The 23,352-nt window shown below is 41.8% G+C and overlaps 1 protein-coding gene across 5 annotated transcripts in view; it reads right to left on the reverse strand.

Annotated features, from left to right (window-relative positions):
- Nucleotides 1-23,352, reverse strand: part of LOC136946506 (paired box protein Pax-7) — a 44,115-nt gene that overhangs the window by 11,697 nt on the left and 9,066 nt on the right. For all 5 annotated transcript variants that reach the window (XM_067240866.1, XM_067240868.1, XM_067240867.1 and 2 more), the window contains 3 exons: nucleotides 11,792-11,991; nucleotides 4,388-4,553; nucleotides 4,070-4,269 (listed from right to left, as the gene is read on the reverse strand). In XM_067240866.1, coding sequence (XP_067096967.1) covers nucleotides 4,070-4,269; nucleotides 4,388-4,553; nucleotides 11,792-11,991 — 566 coding nt within the window. The remainder of the gene's footprint in view (nucleotides 1-4,069; nucleotides 4,270-4,387; nucleotides 4,554-11,791; nucleotides 11,992-23,352) is intronic.

Raw genomic sequence — 23,352 nt, forward strand, 5'->3', positions numbered from 1 at the left:
CCAGATTTTCTTGGCAGCTTCCAAGCAGGTCTAATTTTTTTGGGTTAAAGCTACTTACTTTTTTTTAATTCTTGCCAAATTGAAACAGCATCTGTATTTAGAATGATTTCTAATTAACAAGTATCAACCCCCACCCTTCTCTCTCTTTTCCTCTCTTCTCTAGTTCTATCGCTCTCTCTCTCTCTCTCTCTCTCTCTCTCTCTCTCTTTCTCTCTAAGTACAGAAGTGATGTAAATATATGCATTCATCCCTTTTTGATTTGTTGACACCGGAGCTTGCCAGCTGACACCGTGCCCAGTAAAAGGCTTAATACCCCCAAGTTTTTAATAACGTAGGAGACGAGGCACAACTCTCTGACTCTCATTGACATGCAGGTGCACAGTGTCTTGTCAAAAGCAATGGGTGGGAAGGAATGGGGAGAAGAGCCGAAAACATTTTTTTCTCTCTCCTGGTTTGTGATTTTTTTGGGCATCTTCCTGTGCACAGGACTTAAATATAATTCATCACATTTTTTTAAGTGGCTGCTGTGCTAAGGGAAGTAGCTATGGGAATAGGAGGTACGCTCCCCTACCCCACCCACCCCCACTTTCCCTCCCTCCCCCTTATCTCGGTCAGACAGTTGTCAGGAATCACTAGCGGAGGCCTGAGCGCGGCACAGGCAGGCGAGCAGGCAGGCAGGCCTGGGGATATGGATCAAAGGGAGAGAGCCGGGGAGCGCTGCAGCGACTCTGATCCCCCCCGGTTTGCTGAAACCCAGCCTACCCCCCCTTCCCCACTCTGTTTCTCCCTCTCTCTCTCCCTCTCTCCCTCTCTCCCTCTCTAGCCTCCTTCTCTCTCTCTCACTCTCATCAAATAGCCAGCCAAAGCTTCGCCATTCCAAAACACAAATCTTCCTCTCCTACACTAGAAACAGTGAGAGTAAAATACAAGTGTATTTTTCTGTCTGTTAAATTTGTATATTATTTTTATGTATACATATAGTGTGTGGATTTGTTTGTGATTTATTTCCTGTGACGGGTCAATATGTTGTTCTGTCCAAACAGACAGGGATTAGTGCTCTAACATTGCCTGTCTAACTCACAATTTATATGAATTATTCTCACATTTCAATGACTGAAAATAGCAATACAGATTTGCTGTTTTTAGACAAGACTCACAGTTGTATATCATTCCTTTCACCTAGACCTGGAACTTGCTGCATAACACTGCAAGTTACCTACATTAAAGTAGGGTTATAATTCTTTTGCATTCAATTTGAGAAAGAAAGCACAAAATGAATACGATTTCAAATGCAATATGCAGGATCCAATTTGAATTATTGCCTGTCACACAGCATATAGCATCGCTCTGCTATTTTGAAGCTACTTCAGGAGATACTTCAGACTGGAGACGTACAGAAAGGGTTAAGACTGTTGATCCACCCAAGCCAAAAATATAATCTCAAACTTATATTTTGCACCACATTTTATTTGATTACTAAATCAAGGCTTGCTGTCAGTGTTTCTTTTTATGGACTTTCATAGACAAACAAATGCTGGATGTTTTGAGGTTGGAGATGAGATGAGAGAGGTAAACATGCTTGTGTGTGTGGGAGGAGGGGTGTACAGTAATGAGGGTGTTGTGAGTCGATGGAGGAGAGAAAGAGCACCTGTTGTGAGAGGGTTGGTTTTACTTGCATAAAATTAGATTAATTTAAACCCCTTTCCATTGCATGCTCTGTCAAACCAATCACAAGCAGCAAGGCACAAATTCTCCAAAAAGCATATGCTTGTTAACACAAGAGAAAATGACACTTTTGTAGCCACAAGAACAAATGACAACAACACTTGAAAGGAAGCATTCCTTTGGGGGGTTAAAGTTATACTGACTTGATTTGTTTTAGAATGCTTACTTTATCCACAGTGATGAAATGAAAAACAACAATAACCACACACACATATCCATGTACAGTGTATCCCAATGCCTTAAACTGAAAAGAGCGCTTGCAAAAACTCAATCTCCGCCCTTCAAATGCTTTTGCTGGTAATATTCGCTCTGGCTGTGCGCATATAAAACACATTATTATAGTACATGAAGCAAAGTTCACATTTTCAGAGAGAGATGAGCAAATGTAACTGAGTTTGACTGGACACTCACAAACACAAAATATGCATTCTACTAGTTTGTTATTGGTTCAAAATTCCTGCACTTTAATAATAAATTCCTTACATTCCTTCGTATATATGAATTATTTTGATCAAATTCAGTACACAGTTTCTATTCTATCATGGAGTTAATGAAATCAGGTAGAAATACTATACTAATAGTCTATGTGCTTTCAAATCTTCCTATCAAAAATAAATTGAATAAAAAATCACTTTATATGCCACGCTTAATACATAAACTCATACGTATGCAAAATCTAAGTAAGGACGCCTCTTAATAGAAAATCTTTTCCACCCAATACAGTAGGCTGGCGCTCGGGTGTCGTAATCCCAGATGTAAAACAGCAGAGAGGCTTGTTATTTTATCTCTTCCTCCTCGTCGAAGAAGCGAGGGAGAGCAAGGCAGTCATGTTAATAATAATAAAAAAGCAGAGGCCGTGTTCTTGATATTTATGCAGGTTTGTGCAGCACGAGCATTAGCTTCTCAAAGCCCCACCACTACGATTAACAATCAAACACACTAAGAAAATGTTTCTGCTCCCCCAAACCCCCCCACCCCCACCCACTACTCTCCAGTACAAGAGCAAATCTCTTTTTTGTCACCAAATCCTTAATTCTTTCTTCTCTGCAGTACAAGAGGGAAGTAAAACCAGTTTCCAATCTGCTTTGAGAGAAATATTTGAGGGGGGTGGAGGGTTGGAGGGGTGGGTGGGATAGAAAAACTCCCAATAAAATGTGTGAACGAGGGGGTAATTGCGGACAAATGCGGCATTGAATTTCATTTTCGACTCTTTAAACACCATTTCAATCTTATTTTCTGCCTGTTAGTCAGATCTTGTTGCTTGGGGTGGGCTGGACTGCCCAGTTTTGGTGAGTAATTGCGTATAATTTCCTTTACGCCGAGTGATTTGCATCAATATCAGTCATTTTTCTATTCTGTACCGGTTAAGAATCCACCCCAACCAGAAAAGTCTCATTTGGAATGGTTATTGTTCAAGGCACAGCGAGAGGATAACATTAAGAATAGCTGTTTGCATGAACCCACACATATCATATTCACACACATGCAAATCTTCTGACACCAATGGATTTACAAAGGTATTACTGTATGTGTACTGCATTCCCTGCTCCTGTCCACTGTGTCTCCCCAGACCAGCAGAGAAACCTTACCAGCTACCACTACCATTACACCCAATTCAATCAATAGTAACTGAAGGCAACATCAGACTACATGTTTAACTTTGAATGTTTGTTCAAATCTAGACGTCCCTTTAAGTCAAACTGATGGTAATATACCACAGCAGTTAACATTCAAGTATGACACGGTTAATTAGAACAGTACTGAACTGACATTAAACTAACATCTGTTAATTGCTAAATTGACTTTGCTCACAATTAATAAACTCATTAGTTAAGTGGGATTACTTCTATTATTTTCAAAGGTCTCCATTTAAGTTGTTTTCCCTGAAGTAAGTTGTTGTACAAAAGATTTGGTCACTGTGGAGAATACTTGCAGTGCAAAGTTGAAACTTGGATTTATTTAGAATCAAAGTATTTAACAATTACGATAATTGGAGGACTCAGGAATGAGGGGTGAAATTAATTGTTCACTCTTATCATTTCAAATCCCCCTGTAGGAAGAGGATATTGCTATTTGACTGTGGCTCTAAACATTTCTAGTCAAAGTCACTAGAGACTTGCTTAACTAAAGCTGCCACTGGCCCCCTGCTTAATCAAAGCTACTCAACAAAAGTCTTGTGGAGGATAAAGCAACATTCAATGATCCTTCCACCGTTATGTAGACGAACAGTTGGGATTCTAATGATGGATAAACTAACATAAAGTACTCTAACTCAGTCCCATTCCCAGTGTAGTGCACACATCTAGACACACACACAAACACTTAAGTCCCACCCTCCATGTACCTGTGGCGAGAGTCCGTTGCTAACAGGGTTCATGTGGTTGCTGGGTGCTGCAGTGCTCATGAATGTGTCGGAGTAGCTGGAGAAGCCATGACGATTAGACGAGAGGCCGTAGGCAGAGCTGCTATCGGCGGAGGAGAGCCCACCCTGGTGCATGGTGGATGGTGGTAGGGGCTGAGGACGGTGGACTGTACCACTACCATCTGTCAAGTAGAGATTACTGTTAGAAAAATATATATGTCTATTTTATAGCATCATAAGACTCCTCTGCAGATATGTTCACATGGTAAATGTTCACATAGGTGATGGTGGTTTCTGTACCCTGGGATAGTGTGGTTGTCGTGTATCCAGACTCTGGGAGCTGGTATGTTGGTAGCGTGGGCATTCCTGTGGGAGGGAATCCCCCAGGTAACAGGTGGTTAAATGCTGCCAGCTGATTGGCTCCCGCTTGCTTACGCCACCTGGCCCGTCGGTTGCTAAACCACACCTGGGGATTTAGAGGAGTGTTAGGAGAGAAAGATGACAAAGACAGAGAACCTGCAAATGTACATTTAAAATCCCAACCGGTTAACCTGGTATTATTTTAGCCTTTAAGCAGACTTAACTCACAATTAGAAGCATTAGTTGATTAGTTTGTGTCAGGGCATTTCATCATAGTGCATGCCACTGACGTTGGATTATTAAATTTTAGTACAAAACTGTCAAAATGTAATTGTTGTGTGTGTGTTTGTGTGGTATGTGTGTGTGTGTGTGTGTGTGTGTGTGTGTGTGTGTGTGTGTGTGTGTGTGTGTGTGTGTGTGTGTGTGTGTGTGTGTGTGTGTGTGTGTGTGTGTGTGTGTGTGTGCATGCATGTGTTTGTTCTGTAAGCATTTGGGTTCACGTGGAGACAAGTCTCAGAATATCATTGATCTATGGCTCGCAAAGGCAATTCATCAGCAGTTAATACACTGTCTGTGCAGTTAATCTCCTGTTGTTTTCCAAGTGGGGCTGGCCCATTGAGAGGACTGGTGAAAGAGAGGCACAATGGACCCTGGCTGAATGGACCACAAAGAGGGGGTGTCCATATTTAAACAGCTCTCCACAGAGTATTGCTTTCAGATGGGGCACTGATCAATTCAAAGATCAGACGTGTGCACACAAGACTGCCCAAACACATACACACTCTTTCTTATCCTCACAAACACGCGTGCGCACACACACATACAAACAATGACATTGCCATATGTTGAGGGTAAGAGTCCCCAAAAAGAATACTGGTTGCCACAATTATTAAATGGTGAATCCAAAAATAAGACCCCTCCTTCGCTCTTTCTCTCTCTTCATCTCTCACACACACCCACAAACCAAGACCCATCCGGCCCCCTGTCAACCAAACCCTCAAGCCCAGCAGAAGCTCAACCAACCAACATCCCCAAAGCTCCCAGACAAGCCCCTGGACCTGCCCCTTTAGTATTGTCAGTCTCCCACTCCCACTCTCAGAGACCCAGATTAGACAGATTACTAAATGAAAGAGCAGTGTTTTGCTACAGGCAAAAATGACCTCTTTTTAACTCAGTGGGACACTAATTGCTAAGGTCTTAATTAAATGGCTAAAAAAGAAGAGAGAATTCAGAATGCAAGTTGGAGCTTGTACTTGATGAATACACACCACGCAGCTCTCTGATACACACACACACCTGAATGCAGTAAAGTATTGTGTTCTAAAATGTGTACGTTCTACACCGATTACTCACACAATCACATGCCCCGACAAATGCACTAGCATACATGCACACATGCACACACAAACACACATGTGCATACACACATGTGCACACACAGAGGAAACATGTGAAAAGTAGACATCACCTACATTTAACCTCAGGCTGGCTACCTACTTATTTTCTCTTTTGATTGGCAAGATTCCGAAATGTGCAAATGAAAACATGCCTTTCAAGTTGAGAATGTCATTTTGGGTCTTTTTTTAACGGAGAGACTCAAATAATTATTGGAGTATTTGCCTGAGGTGCCAGTCTAAGAGAGGAATGAGTACAGAATTTTTTAACTCACCAATTTACCTGCAAATCTTGCTCCCCTAATCCTACAACACTCTTTTTGTTTGTGTGTGTGTGCGTGTGAATTCATTTTTACATTGACAGGCCACTCTCTGTGTGGCTGCAGGGCTCAGTCGATTTTCTAAGAAGCTTTTTCTGAGCACCAGCCCAATGTGAGAGACTTGATGCTCTGCTCTGGAATCAGACCGCAATGTCACCTTGGAACAGGGATTCTCTGTCTGCCCATCGTCTATTCTCTCTCTTTCTCTCTCTTACTTTCCCACTCTCACTGTGTCTTTTCTTGTCTCTTGTCACTCTATGTTCTGTCACTATCCCTCTTTCTGTGTCTCTTCTTTCAGTTCTCCAGAAAAGAAAGACTTGTGGAAATTGCCCAACAGACAAAAAACAGACTCTTACTTATTTCAAAAGGCAACGGTTAGCAAAAATAATGTTCTGCAATGTAATAGGGAAAGGGATATTGAATTCCCCAGTTGTAGCTGCAGGGCCTGTCCTTTTGGTAGATTTTTATATCACACTTGAATTTGTTTCTCTATTTCTGGTACTGAACAGGGCAGAGGAACCTTATTAGTGTAAGAAAATGGAAGAACGACCGTCTTTGCATATACCCTGTGATCCTGTGTCATATATCCTCCACATTCCACAGAAGAGTCTTCCACACTTCCATCTTCAGTCCAGACTGCTCTTGTCGCATAGAAGAACCCTCTGATCTTGTTCCCTCTCAGCCACTGCTAGGCCACCTTTGTGTGTGTGTGTATTTGTGTGTGTGATCTCCAGTTGAGGAGATAGCGTTTGGATGTCTTCCCTGGGATTACTGGTGGGTTGGCAGAGGGGGGAATGGCCAAGCGACGGCCACGATGAGGAGTAAAACCTGGATAACGTGATTGAATTTCACAGCAAAAAAGTCCAACATAACAGAGACTGAGAGGCATGAAAAAGCCCAACATCAATCTCTCTCTATTGCTGTAACCCTCCCACCCCCTCTTGATCTATCTCCTTGTGTCTACTCTCTCCCTTTCTATCACTTACTGCCTACGACTCTCTCTTTCACTGTATAAATACAGGCAGGGACAGAGGCAGGGATTGTCTTAGAGTGAAGGTACAGGTAGTAGGGCTAAGGTCCAGTGCTTGACTTCAGGTAGTCTACAGTAGTAGACCACCATCTGTGTGAGATGGTGGTGGTATTAAATTGGGAGGGAGGGGGGGGTACATGGCGTAGGCCTTCTAAGAGGCATCCAGAGGTCAAACCCAGACAGAAAAGGGTGAAAGGGGGGCCTCTCTCTCATTTTAGATGGGGAGACACTCAGAGAAATGGGGTTTTACTGCGCACAGATGGTCAGCATGAATCGCATGCATGCATTCAGCCACACACAAGCTCACGCACACACACATCCTGAACGGCACACATACACATGCATTCACAAACACGTTCAGTACATACACGCACGCGCACACACACACATACAGTACATCCTTCCTGACATGAATGTATCCCTGACACATCTTTCCACATTTATGTAACCCATCCCAGTGTTGTAGGATATCCCCATTCTAGATGTCTTGTTAGAAGAACTGTGTTTGATTGAGTGCAGATTGTTCTGGATTCCACTTTGTTTAACTGGACAGAACCCCTATAGTAGAGTAGAGTGGGTGAGTGAGTGACACTGGAAACTAGTGGAGCTGATCTCCAATCAGTCCAATAAAGCCAAGTAGTACCCCACGATATATGGCAGAAACTGACTTTAGATACCCCACTCTCACTCCTTCCCCACCTACCTCTCCCTTTCTCTCCCCCTCTCCCTCTCCACTCCTCCTTCTGCTATCCCGGGTTGGTGCTATGCTAATTAAAGTAGTTTGGAGTGTGAATTGGAAAGTGGAGGGGCGGATTAGCTCGATAAGTATCAAGAGTAAGAGAGAGACTGAAAGAAATTCATTTAAATTCTAATAATAAACCCCTCTGTTTGAACACTCTCACTGGTACAGGGCTGCTGCTTCCGACTCGCCGATCAACACAAATCCCATTTGTTCCTTTGTGGCACCACAAAACAAATGACTCAGAGGAGGTGCTTTAACTTGACTTTGCTTGCTAGCGACTTTGTATGGGCATAATTGCACTACAAGGCTTTGCGCGTGTACCTCTGGTTTAAGCAAAGGTAATCAAGGTTAAGTTGTTTTCTGAGATGTAGAAGCTATAAGACAAAAACGATTCATTTATAAATATAGCTAGTGAAGCTAGCCCATGTTATAATCCACTAACTGGACTGTACCATACTTTTGACATAATATTACTAATACTAGACTTACACATTATACAGGGACAAATATGTTTTATCCCTCGCTTTAGCCCTAGTGCAGTTGGATAGCTCTTCAACCTCACAAAGCTGTCAATTTCATGAACAGCCAACATTCCTCTCACATATTGTGTGACGCGTACTCATGCTTTTACTGCTGTCTGTGGGGTCAAAGTGGTTATAGTGTTAGCAGGGGTGCATGTGCTTGCGTGTGTGTGTGTGTGTGTGTGTGTGTGTGTGTGTGTGTGTGTGTGTGTGTGTGTGTGTGTGTGTGTGTGTGTAACCACGCATGTGTGTAAGACAGGTAGTCAGCAGCCACAGCTCAGTCTGAGGCGTCTGGAAGCACTCATCCCTGTGGTTAGCATGGTCATGGATGAACACTCCTCATTTGTCAGTCTGAGGCAGTAAAACTGTGTGGGGACGACTGTGGCAAGCTGGTTGGTTGATGTCATTAGGCAGTGGTGGAGTCTGATGAAGACAGATGGGTTGATAATCCATGCTCTCCTGCTCTCTTTTCCCTCTCTCACTTTCTCTATATCCTTTCTTTTCTCTACTCTATCTTAGAGTTCACTTTTCCAACTCATATTTATCTCTTAGCCTGTACCTCTTCACATTGACCATTTTTCTTCTTTCTCGCATTAGATTTCTCCTCCTCTCAGAGGAATCATATCTTAATCTTAAAGAGCCTCCTCTGTTGTCTCCTTCCCCCACACACATGCATCACCACCAGCCCCTCACACCACCCAAGCCCTCTTTCTCACCCTCTCTCAGACATCTGGATCCTGTGTCAGGCAGCAGCTGCAACCCAAGCGTGGGTCAACAGGGCTAGTCTGCGGGTCCACACAAGCCAACAAGTCAAGAGGGTCAGACAACCTTTTCCCTCACCAATGGCTCCCCTGGTACCTGACACTGGTCCTGCCCTGTCTCTGGCATCAAGGGTTAGCATAAAAACAGATACCCCAGCAGCAACCGCTGTGGTGCACCTCCATCAGTGGCCTCTCACAGTTGGAGTCCAGGGGGAGCAGGTTTGAAGGTAACACCAGTCATGACTGGGAGCCCATGAAGAGCTGACTCTGAGGCTCCCTCTGAGGTTGGGAAGCTTTACTGGGAATATGTGAATAAAGCAGAGTCTGTTCAGTTCATTCTGCCCTGACCTCAGGTGGGACTTTTTTGGAGGAAGGAATGGAGTTCTTAAAACAGGCCTTTCATTTCTATGGAGTTCCCCCCGTGGAACTAATCCAGAATGTTAATAAGAGCTGTTAATCATCCTCAGTATTTACTTAGACACAGCTATATTTGGCAGGGAAATGAGAGAGAACTCATGACTTTTTACAATAATCAATTTGTCGATCAATGCACTGCTTTCTCTAATTGTCAAAAAATCTATACTATCCATGAGCACTCTCTTCGTGTATTTTTTCTGTGATAAATTGCATTTGCACTGATCTTCGTGAACATTTTCAAAGCCACTTTGCAAATTAGATTATATTCCAAATTCCCTAATAAAATTACTGCCACAATTTATACCCCAGGCTTTCACATGACATAATTTAGCTGGAATTTATTTGCAAATATGGAAAAAGCATCTATTTTTGTCCCATATGTGGTTTCAAGGTGTCTGTGTCATATTTCTATTCGTCATTTGAATCACTATAAAAACATTGTCCCACATTGGCCTCAAGGGTTTGTGCTGAGAGAATCCTAATCTAGCCTACAATTTGGCTGAGAGATGACCAGACCAACTGAGTCTGGCCACAAACATGGCCTTGTGGTCTGACTGATCCTACTCTGTGGAATACCCCGCATAGTGATTAATAAAAGACAATGTAGTCTAGTGTGAATTCAGCATTCTTCCCCTAGCCCTCCCCAGAATGTAACAAAAATAGGAATTTGGAAATTGTGGCACAGGATTGAGCCACCACACACACAACCTCTACCACTACCAACCAAAATAAAGATTTAACATTTTGAAGTAATCTCAGTATTATGTGTTAGGAGTCAGGTGGCTGAGCGGTTAGGGAATCGGGCTGGTAATCTGAAGGTTGCCAGTTCGATTCCCGGCCGTGCAAAATGACGTTGTGTCCTTGGGCAAGGCACTTCACCCTACTTGCCTCGGGGGAATGTCCCTGTACTTACTGTAAGTCGCTCTGGATAAGAGCATCTACTAAATGACTAAATGTGTTGGACAACCTAAGAGCAACAATAAGATGGTCAGAAACCAAGCTCAGGTCAGGAGTGGCCAAATATCTGCTCAAGAGTGAGGTGAGTCCAGAAAGGTTGGACTAACTGAGAGAAAGGAACAGCTCTGCCCTGGTCTTCTTCTTTTTTTCTTCTTTTTTTTACAAGCCTTTGATTGATTCATGTTTCTGTTGGACCAAGCGCTCCCAAGAGAGGGTGAGAGATCCTCTCTAATATGCAGTGAATTTTACAAGGAGCGGCAGGCTTGAAAGTGGTGGGAAGAAATGATCCCAGCCAAGAGTTTTGGAGTGAGAAATCCATAAGGAATGCAACCCCAGCTCGTTTTATTCCTCCACCCTCCTCCTTCTCTGGAGCAAACAGCTGTTGCAATAACTCTACTGTATTTTCCCTCTGAGTTACTTAGAGAACGAAAGAACTTTGAGAGAACAGAGAGGCTGTCAAAATGTACTTAAATGAGAAGAAGAAAGAACTGTTCTTTTGCTGGTTTGGAACAGCTGGGGTCTTACGAGAGCGGTTTACGTATGTGTGAATAAAACTCAGACTTACGGGTAAATAACTGGTGTTTGATAACTGCAGCTCTAAAGTGAAGACATGTAAAAAGGAAATACAGCTTTCTGAAACCTCAAAGATGTTGCCACAAGGAGCAGGCGTGCCAGTCAGTGTTGACAACCATAGGAAAGGGAAACACCAGCTGAACCTTCCAAAGCACAATTAACATCAACACTGAGCGGGAAGATGGAGCGTGCGGACAGAACAAACTCATCCAAGGAAAATTCATGAACCCGTGCTTGACCTCCTACCACATTACAGCAGATCTGATGACACATTTGATACATCCAGACATTTAATAGCTGACCTCTGGCCGTGTACTCACAGTGAAAACCATCTGCGTCTCCTACAGCGAGGACTAATCCTATAGTGTATCTGATCATCCCCTCAAGGCTCTTTCATGTTTGAGCAGAGGGACAGAGCTGAGTCTGTTTTCATGAACTTCGTATAAATGCGTTTTCACCCTCAGAAAATGAAGTGTCATGTTGGAATGATGGGTTTGTAATTAGTGCTGCATGCGTTGTATGCAGTCTGTGTGTGCGTGCCATCTTGCACCCGTGTGTATTCATGCCTTCCTGTATGTGTGTGAGTATTTGGGTGTTTGGTGACTACAATATTTATAATGTTGTCCTACCTGTACTCTGGCTTCAGTGAGCTTGGTCCTCTGGGCCAGCTCCTCCCGGGTGTAGATGTCGGGGTAGTGCGTCCTCTCAAAGGCCTTCTCCAGCTCCTCCAGCTGCTCGGCCGTGAAGGTGGTGCGACTGCGCCGCTGCTTCCTCTTCAGGGGAAGATCTGGCTCGGACTCCACATCGGACCCTTCATCCATACGACTACCTGTACCAGAGACACAGACAGCAAGAGGATCTCAGCATTATGCAGGTATACGTGTGTATCGATATTGTTGGACAGTTATAACTTTTAAATTGCAAGGACTGCATCAAAATCCAGATGGTTTTGCTTTCCACAAAACCAAGGAAGACTATACATTTATTACTTCTATATTAAGACCATACAGATTGGAAAATCAGTTGTGATTGCATCAAGCATAAAGTACATGGACTCACAGTTTGAATACACCGTACATACATGGACATATTCTTTCAGACGGAAGCAGAGGAAGACGTGAAGACAGCAGCTTCAATTGACATGGACTCCTAGGGTTCTTCTAAAGGGGATATCATTTCACTGTGCTGTATATAATTTCACTGTGTGGTTATTTATACTAGGGAGCCTTTTTTCTGGTAAATAAATACAATTCTGCATCAGTACACACACATCCCAGAAGCCTCTGGGGCATGGAGCTGAGTTGGAAGGGGGTGCTAATCTCTCCAGACCACCTTGGCGATCCATGTACCACTATTCTTCTACCACGGCCTGGGGCAACTCAGACAAAAAACTGGCAATGTGTAAATATTCCCAATATATATATTATTGTACTTCTGATTTCATTCAATCCCCCACACACAATATATCCACACTGGTGTTTAAAATAGCGACAGCAGATTATCGGGGACACACAGCCATTCGTTGCAATTATGGCTCATCGCCTCTCGTTTGTCACATTTGGTGGCGAGTTTAAGAAGACAGATAAGCCTCAATTGTTTTGCAAAAAATGTGTAAATTATGATGTAAATAGAGCAAGTGGTGATGCGACATTACCACATAGTACTCATTTGTTGAGTGACAAGACGGGAATTACATCCCTTTTCTATTGTATGGAAAAGAGTGCTTATCAGCAACTTCAAGGCAGTTGGACTTTATATCACAAAGCTGACATCATTAGATGCTTCTGCTTCTTCTAACCACTGTTGTTTGAGTTTGGGACGCAAGTAGTATGTTCTACATACAGTGATGTCAATTTACAACCAGGTCTGTCACTTTGGTCTGTCTGTCCGTCAATCTGTCCGTTGGTCAGTCCAGCCTATTTGTCTGCATCTGTCACCCTCAACCGTGAGAGGTCTACAAGGCCACTCTTTCTCATTCCGCCTGAGTTTAATGGTCTCTTATTTATTTCCAGTGGTTTGGGGGCAGTGCGGAGGCTGATCCCTCTCCAAAATCATACCCCTTGGCAGCCTGCAGAGGCTCAGCTCTCTAGACACAGGCCCCCTAATCCAGCCCATGGCTTCGCTCTGCGTTTAAGCCATTCCACATTAGGGATGGCTGCAGTGCCGGCTCCCCTGCTCCTCATAGATATGCATGGAGCTGAGGATGGGGTTGGGAGGGTGTGGGGTTGGCAGGGGGTAAGAGGAAACACTGAGGAGCAGGGGCAGCCTTGGGGATGGAGAGGAGGAGGGGGGTGCAGTTCTCAGACTGCCCCCTCTGTGCAATTGCGATTATGGGAGTTGAGGGGGCGATGCTGGCGCTGCAGTAGGAGGGGAGAGGGGGATGAATAGAGAAGGAGAGGTTCGAGGAAGGAGATGGATGTACTGAGAGGAGGGAGGTATGCATGAAGGGGTAGAGGGGAAGAGAGATACAGTAAGTAGGTATAAGAAGGAAGGAAAGCCTGAAAGTGATAGAGGGAGAGGGAAATGTAGATTGTGAGAGGGGATGGAAGGTCACTGTCCCTTCTTCGTCCATGTTCTTTTTAAGGATTTACGACAATTGCTCTGACACTGCTTGGGTCCACAACAAGCCTTCCAATCTTTACCCAGACATGGCCATCTTTTAAACGGGCTCTTTGTAGTGTTGCCATGGGTTGAGGTGCCTGCTCAACATGATGAGGCTGGACCAGAGTCGAAGAAATATCTACCCTTAGCACAGAGCTATAGGACACAAGATTGCTAAAGATTTATTTGGTGACAAGTAGGAAATAGATGGTTTTGACATAAAACCTCCTGCCACTGGAAATACTCCCACTGCCAAAGTCTTCATTGGAGGCACAATAAAACTGGGATGATGGTGTTCAAAGCAGATTATACAGATAAAGTAAAAGTGTGCATGCTGGTGTCTGTGGTGCAGCATCCTGTCTGTTCCTGGCATGATTGTCTCAGGGCCCTCTGGGGACAGTAGAGACACACAGACTGTGACGAGGTGTGGCTGAGATCTCTAATGACAGCTCTAACCAGCTCTAACTCCTGGGTAAACAAAATTCAAGTTGGTATGCAACAAGAAGCTCGTAAGGCTCACTTATGTTGGAAGTAATCCTTTAACGTGGTTTTGAACTACGTTTTCTCACAGCAATTACTGTCACATGTGAGACAGCTTCAGATAATAATGTATTCAGTACACCACAAATATAAATAACATAGATGACAAAGGTGTTTAGGAGATTAGATGTAGCTATTTCACCAAGATTCTCTAGTTCCATTTTTTTGTTCGGTTTATTTGTTTGTTTGAAAGACAGTATTCACATGCAGGCAGGACATGTAAAGTTAGCAACATGGGAAAAACAAAACATAAAGAATAGCCCATCAAACTGGCTTAGACTCTGGGCTGGCTTCGTAGTTTAATTAAACAAGGAATTATGGGATTAGGTGAGGACTCTCATTACAGGCCACTGGAGGAGTCTCGCCGTTGATGTCTTTTTGTCCCCCCCCCCTAAAGCTCACGCTTGAGAATTCTCAACGGATTACATGTGGCCGCAGGACATGAGGCCGCATTAATTAAATCAATTCCTACACCATTTTCTACTTCGCCAAAGATTCGTTTTTTCCAAAACTGGCCAACACTGAGGTAAATATACCCTTATGTGATTTAAAGACAAATCTGTACGTTGCATTGCACTTTGTTTTTTGATGGGGTGGGGAGAGGGGTGGCAGCAAAGCGATTTTCTATTAACACGCCATGACAACACTTGAGGCCTGTACGGATGGCTGTAGATCACTTTCCAAAGGCACCCCAGAGTCCTAAGGGTGGCTGCAGCCTTTCATTCCAGGGACAGCATGGAATTTATTTGTTTTCTTCTACATGCTGTTGGATTTGGGGAAGAAGGTGGAGTATGCAGGGCAGGGGGTGGAGTGGAGCGGAGCTGTATCCATCGTTGCTTCTCAACACTCTATGTATCTGTCTCTCTTCCTCTTGCTTGCTTTGCCTTCTCTCTCTTTCGTACTCTCTCTCTCTCTCTCTCTCTCTCTCTGTTAGTCAACATGGAGCTCGGGGAGCTTTTGGCCTTTTGTCAAAGTCAAATCTGTTTTGGAATCCCCTTACCACCTTGGTTTGTTTTTAACTTCATTTATTTATGAAACCTTTTTCCTTTTTGGAATTTTCTTATATGCTTTTGTAAACTTGAAAACCTCTAAATCTGAATTAAAGATGCTGGCAAAGCAACTCAGGATTCTCTGTCTGCATAACTGATGAGTATGTGTTTGGCTATTGCTTCGCTTGCGTTGTCCCGCAGACAACAACCTCAATGCTGCTCAAGTCCGATATCACATGTCAACAGTGCCTCCATGGAGCCTTCGGTGGCAGGACAATGAGAAGGCAGGAGAAGATAAAATAAAGTTTGACAGCCCGCTGGAACTGGAAGGTCAGCGCCTCTCTCTTGCCGATAATGGAGCCGGAGATTATGGTAATGAAACAGACGTCGGAGCCGATAGAGAGGCTCAACCTGGACCTCATCTTTGTCTCGGCCAGATCCCATGATTGGCATGCTATGTCTTATCACGCAAATGGGACTATGGCGAGCTCCCTCGGTATAGGGGACACGGGCGAATGTGCCACAGCATAAATAAAAAACATATGCTGCCCCTGTGCTTTGATTTCACTAAAGACCCATCGGTTACAGTGCCACAGGCTGTGTAGAGCTATCTTGAATTTTGTGTGCAATACATGGCACCAGGATATGATGTATCATGATCATTGCACATACACAACAAATCTAATTGAAATGCTCGGGTCAAATGTAAAGCCAGTCATCAAATCTTTAAGTAATAAGGAGCCTTTGATTATTAAATAGTGATAGTTGTAATTCCATTTGAAAGTTCTGGGGAAAATGATAAAATATTAAAGTCTCAACGTTTATCACCAAATTAGAGGCTAATTAAGTATCTCTGAGTGTGAACACTCCTCCAGGGTCCGTGGCATTCTCAAATGCCATATGTTTGCAACTAAATGATTAAAGTACATTCCCAACCTTCTTAATTAGGAATCAATCTAAAACATAATCAAAATGAACATTAGCTAAATTGTCTTGTTTTACTTTAATTAAATAAGACTATTAATTACATTAAGAACTGGTGTTTCCCAATGGGATCATCTTGTTGTGATAGCAGGAATCAATTGCTTCTGGTGGGTACAGTGAGGACAGGCAATGTTTCTCCACAATGACATACTACAGTCGTAGACATGCATTTGAATCTTGAATTCCCTCCGGGATTGATGAAGTGAATTGAATTGAACATGCTAACGTATGCCACTTTGTTCTATATATTTCCTATTGGGCCCAGGGGGACCATTTTTATTTATTTATTCAAACACAAAATCATGAATAGTTTGTATAGCCACGTCGAGATATTTAAGTCACTTCAGTACATGAAACAAGAGGTTGGGAAACTTAAAGATAGCTCCTACCACTTTCCAGAAATTGAAAGCTTTGGGAGGGGGGGGGGGGGGTGCAGCTTGTACACTGTACCCTGTAGGTAAATATTTATTTAGCAAAACATTTCCAACTTAAATTTCTTCAAGACAATACATACAGTGAAATACCACAAGATAGTAACTGATAGAACGTTGCATGAATCATAACAATGTTTTTGTTTTTTTTGACTGTTGGCACCAACATGTTGGTTGCAGATTTTTTACCAAGATGGAGGGACAAAGGCTGACAGAACTCTGGAGAGCAGCATGAACTCATTATAGGTCATTTTGAAAAGCATATTAGTTCCAGTATAATTACAATCAAGCTCGGGTTTCAGTTTTTACACAAGCAATGACCAAGCCTTAGCTAACTGAATAATTCTAACATGCTTTACAAAAACGCTTTCTCCTCAATAATCACTATGGTGTTCCTGCATTAAAAAGAACACGTAGTACATAGTACACGTACAATTTGTTGTTGCCATTGTGCAACCATTCTCTTTGTTTGGGAGTTTACAGAGAAGGCGTGGTGTTATTGTACAAACAGACCATTCTAATCTGCTATCTCTAACATTCATCTGTTTCTCTAGAATCTATTTGGACCTGGGGATAGATTTACCCAAACCTGCCTCTCCTCATGACTACTGGAGATCTGAAGTTCAGTTACTAGTCTGCAGAGCAGTACAGAGAATGGGGGAGGAAATGGACAGAAGGAGGATCTGCTTGATATCAAGTTGTTGTTCTAAAGAAGCACAATGTTTCTTCAGGACAATATTTTCAATTCTTTCAAATCTAAGTGATGGTTTCTCAATTAGCACATATTCATTTTCCACAACCTATAAATAATGTATGGCCATCATACTTTCCAATCTGCGCACACATTTTCTTTCCTTCTTTTCATTTCATAGAAACTATGAGAAAAAAGCGACACACTAGAATAGCTAAAATATTTGGGGTGGGAGGATGAAGTTGCTGGATGGTCCTACAAACACAAGCGTCTACAACAATTATGCTTTTTCTTATTTTTCTTTCACTTTCATCTAAGTTTGGAAGGAAGAGAATGAAAAGAAGGAGAGGTGATGGTCTTTTGGGCATCTTGTCATGTGTCTGAAGGCTCCTTGGACCCCTTTTTATTTCTGTCCACTGAATTTGTGTGAGTGTGCACTCACCTTAAACAACAGAGAGAGTCTGGGGCCTCCCAGCCCTTTCAGGCCCAATAGAGGCAGCACCTCAGGGGGCCGCTGGGCCCTGAAAAGAGGGCTGACAACCCTGTGGAGCTCCGCAGGGCATCAATAAACGCTGACATATTGACTCTCTGTACCCAGGCACCGCAGCAAAGTGCTGCCTGCATATTAAACCATTAAAAGGTCAGACAGAGCAAAAATAAAAGGGTTGGCAGTTGGAGGAACGTGCTTGTGTGTTTTTGATGAGTAAAGGAATTCACCAATATTCATTTTTAAATCTTTTAAACAATTCTGCTAAAATGTTAACAGCACATGAGTGTTATACTCCAAAGTTATATTATTATTACATTATAGCAGTTTAAAATTGAATAGCAATTCCTACTTTCAAAAGAAACAAAAAGTTTTGAACACCAGTTGCCACCATGAGAAGAACTGAGGAAACTTTATCAACAGAAACTAGTGAGTGCTAATTATATTTTGATTCATTTTGTCTGCGTTGAATAGCAGGTGTCCATTTACAGCTGAGCTCTCTCCATTGCACTGATGTCAAAGCTTTCATTTCCTGGTATCAAGACCTCGCTAATTGAGGTCAGAGCCAAAGTAATAAAATTATGAAGAAGCACAAAAGGAAGCTATGCAAAATCTGCCAAATTGGCACCAAAACCTGATACACCAACAAAGAGCATTAAATTCAACTGGGTGCAAAATGTAAGAAACTGAAGCAGGGACAAGAGCTATACTGTATAGTTACAGTATGTTTCTTTCTGAATAACTACATGATGTTAACTTTAAAGCACTACAGCAAACATTGTGTGTATTGTGCTTTGAAAGTTTTAGAAGCAACAAAAAACAGGGGGGTCCCAGAGCAAGCTACCCCCTTATAGTATCTACTCACCCCTTACACCCTTCCCCATACTTATTTTGTAATAACCTATACCCCTGATACCACTTTAATGTATGATTTAATGTACCTTCAATGTCAATGGGTAGTGCTATGTAGCTGCATGGTCGTTAATGTAACTTTAATGTCAAGTGTTTCCATTACATTTATTCACAGCATTGCAGGACACTTCACAACCGAACTGTGTCCTCTCAGAAAATGGCATATAGAACTGAAAATGAACTCAATCCAGCCCTCACAAAGATGTATGCCTTATCATGGCATTATGACTTGAAAAATAACACTTTATTAAATACACAGCCTTTATCTGCTTTTCCCCCAGCAGTGGCATGCATGTGTCTTTTTTCTGATAAAAACAGCCTTATAACAAAAACTGCTGAGTGTCAATACAAACACTGATGTAGATTAAGACTGGTGGAAAATATATTAATAAAGAGGCATATCATATATACAAATGAAAGCCCTTAGTGGACAGCTCGGGGCTTAAGAAAGCAAATGCGAAAAGTTTTAAAAAGCAAAGAATAATCTTATTTATAAAAAAGCAGATTAATAATCATAGTAGAGGGTTTCTTACCCCTGCAAACAAAATAAGTGAATTGGGCTTGTTGAGTCTCTTTAAAGATTATGGTTAAAAGGTGCTTTGAAATGCACCCCAGATACATTTATTTCAGGAGGAGGAGATAACTGAGCACTTGATCTGGTGGCTTGTCATTCCACTGGGAGTGCAGAGTCTTAAACCCAGAAGATAGAAAAGCAACTCTTCTTGTGTCTGTCCTTTTCAGGCAGATCTGACAACCACTGGGTGAACCAATGGTCAAATGATGACTAAAAACAGAGATGATCATAAGAATGCCTAACTGTACCAATTGTATTTTTAAAAGCAAGTACGTCAATAACACATTATTAAATCTGTCAATTTCAAAAGCCTAAATATTGAAATTATCTTGATTTAGATCCTGAAACTAACTGTGGAATTCAGACGGGATAAATGGAGATGGTGTTTTGGAAGAGGAGGGAGAAAAGGCCTGAGTGTGTGTGTAGCCTGGGGAGAGAGTGCCACTGGATGCATAAATAAGCCCATTAGTTAAAACTGTAAGACAAGCTCCCTGTTTGAAGCTGATGCCCCCCCACCCCATCCTCCAGCCGCTGGCCAGCCCTACTGCTGTTCACACACTGGCCACCACATTCAACATTCAACCCAGTGGAAAAAATCTGTGCAAATTTCTGATTTGCAACACTCTGGGAACATGTTTATTGTCTTTGTGCAAAGTGCAAAACACACATATAAATAAAGCAGAGGAGAAAGATTCCAGGGCAAAGCAGCTAAAGAGCAGAAAATGGGAGATTTTATGGCCGTAAGTGGCGTGGGTGGATGGTGATTTTTAAACCATTGGACCATGTTGTTCACTACTAATCAGCGTTGTGAAATTGGGCAAACGTTTGTGTTCTTAATTATGTATGTCATGCCCCTTTTGTAATAAAATTAGCTTGAGATTATGGTTGTTCATTTTAAGTACACTTACTGGGAAAAAGAAGACAGTGTTGACAGTCAGGAATAAAGCAATGTTTGAGGTTAGTTGTGATAAAGGTGACTTTCAATAATAATGTTTAAAAATATGAGAATGTTTAAACTACAAGAACCTTATTAGAGGTAGACGCACTGTTACCTATATTTCAGGAACTGAAAAAGATAACACAAATTATTTCAAGGTATTATAAAGAAATCTTTTCTTTCTGTGCAAATATGACAGAATTCTACTTGTTTCACCCTGCGGACAGAACTGCATTTAACTTACAAGCTACCGGTACATATCTCAACATCAGTCATTTTGTTATGTGATTAGGATTCTCCACTCAAACCATCATCCACTAACCCTTTTCCAAGACAAAGTAGCAAGTTTATTATGTCTGTTTTGATCTTATAATGTTTATAATGTTATGGAATACAAGTGTTGTCTTACTTGTTTTATTCTTGAATGTCTCGTAAAGTGAGTGATCTATACAATAAACAATAGGCGAACTTTGAGAGACAGGTTTATGGTCAAATAAAAGACTTTTGTTTGAAAGGCTATTTACGGTCTTCTCAGATTATCACTTAATTCCTAAGATTTTGTGTCCATATAACAAAGCATCAGTAGAATATATTTTAACTGAGTTCTGTCTAAAATGTATAATCAAGCAAGAATAACAATAATTTTCCTTCCTTTTGTTTCATCTCCTTACACCCATACCATACCAGGCCTCAACATTTTTATATTTACTTGCAGTTCACTTAAATCTCATAGAGGGGGATGGATGTCAACATCACTCTAACGCAAATACACTCACAGCTTCAGATTCGGACTTCTGTCAAGTGGACCAGAAATTGCTAGCAACATACTGTAAACAAGTGATAGAGACTTTCGTAGAAACAGAAAGGTTGTGTTTTGTTGAGTCTCTGTAGTGTCTTAGTCGTAGTATTTGAAGAACCAGTACTCATATCAATACACATTTGAATTTTAATGTAGATTTTGTCAGCTAATCATATTGGACATATTTTTCTTATAACTTCATTGTCTCTGAAAGTTGCTGAGTGTAAATTCCCTTCTAATCTGGTCCCATTTGCTCTGTGTCCCTTTCACAGCTTCACCCTAATTTTCACCCAGGAACCATCCATACACAGACACTAAACAAAATTAAGGTTATAGAAAACTAGGACTAAAATGCAACAGAGGACACATGAGCTGTGTGTCCTTAGTTAGGGTTAACACTTCCAGATTGTTCATACTGGTGTCATTGCTTTGTGGTGGTTGGTGCTTGACTCAAGAGTTGCCTCTTTACAATTATGCTCAACATCTGATTCAACAACAACTAACACACTGACTCCTCTGGCAATCGTGGACTATAACTTGGCCTAAGAACAAAGTTTCTCAAGCAAAGAGAATACCACCATTCCAAAAAGCCACTTATCACACATTCAACCAAAATGTGAAGCGCAACGCTCTAGTTCAACCGTGAAAAGGGTGTGAGAGCATAAGTAAACGTTTGTCTCTCTCCCCTCTATTGCGATTAGCATATTCCCTCTCAGTGTCGTGACACCTGCTGCCCAGAGTGGGCGTGCAGAACACAGGGCTTTACTTCAAACAGACCAAAAGACCAGCAAACTGTCGCATTGACTAGACCAGAGCAGCCCCAGATTGGACCCCTCCTACTGCAGATGTACATTAATGCAAAGAAGTAAAAATACCAACCGGCACGGCAGCTAAGAGGAGAAACCTTGCTTTTTTTAACATTACCGTTGTCTAGCTCAATCGTGTCAGTTTGAGGGAGTCTTTTCAAAGGTATTCATGCATCTGCTTTTAAGACACAATGGCAGCTAGTTTATAAACTGTCAGCCCGGTTGCCTAAAGCCTTTGGTTCCTATTGTTTCCTTTGCCTTAATAAACATTTGGAGGAGTTCATCAATGTGAATAGCCATTGGAGTGGGGATGAGGGGCCAAAGACACAAAACAAGAAATGGTTCTCTTCCCCCCTTTAAATGAATTTTTTCTTTCATTTTCAAAGTGAGTGTGCAGCCAGACAGGCTTATTCGGGCCAAACCCCCAAAAGACTGCACAGGGAAGAAACTTCCAAAGACAAAATAATTTAGTGCATCACAGACACTGGCTTGAACACCAGTAAAGTCCTTCATTAAACGTTTTACATACACACAATCCTGTTTACACATATTATATATATACAACTGAGCCATAAACAGCGTACAGTAATTTTCCTCTTTAAAACAATGTGATTGAGAATAATTATTTTTTTCCAAACACAATGCTTATCCAGCTGAGTCACATAAGACATCATTTTGAAGTGAAGATCATGACTTTGAGGTTTGGATGACTGTAATACACCCCCTCCATATTTCACTATAGCATGCAAAATAAGTGGCGCAAATTATATTAAAGCAATGACTTAGAAATAGCCATTAATCCACTTTCATACCTTTCAGCAGCATGAACATTTATTTGCAACCAAAATATAAGGGCTTAATGGGTGTTTAAATCTCTGTATATTTAAGGTCATTTCATACCCTATTAGAATGGATTGGGGCATTGTGAATACTTTTCACAGAACACGATTTGCTCAAAAGAGTTGATGCAGAATTCCATAAAATGGACAAATAAATATGACAAAAAAATGACATTATGACACAGATCTTGTTTTCTCCACTAAGAATCTATATTTGTTTCAAATACTTTGTGGCTCTTACAGGCAAAGTAATGAACCGGCATGCTGATAAATGTAAAATAAGTTTAGTTAAGCCTATCTAAGATTATTATTGGGGTGATGCTTGTCGAACAAGTGTCACCATGTCATTGTTCAGTAATGCTTCTACCCTCACGTGTCACTTCATAGTGTTCAGTCTTGGGTCCTCTGACTTGCAAACAGGTAACTATCATATCTCACTTTTGCTTCTGCTAATCATCATCTTTCAATCACTCACAGCGGTACAGTGTAAGTGTGCGGTACACACAGTACATTTACATGAACTTGCTTATATACTGAGTTGAATTCACTCTACAGCGACTCCAGCCGGTGAAGTTAGGTTAAACTAAAACCATGTCATGG

Source organism: Osmerus mordax, chromosome 7 (assembly GCF_038355195.1).
Source record: "Osmerus mordax isolate fOsmMor3 chromosome 7, fOsmMor3.pri, whole genome shotgun sequence".
Lineage (NCBI taxonomy): Eukaryota > Metazoa > Chordata > Actinopteri > Osmeriformes > Osmeridae > Osmerus > Osmerus mordax.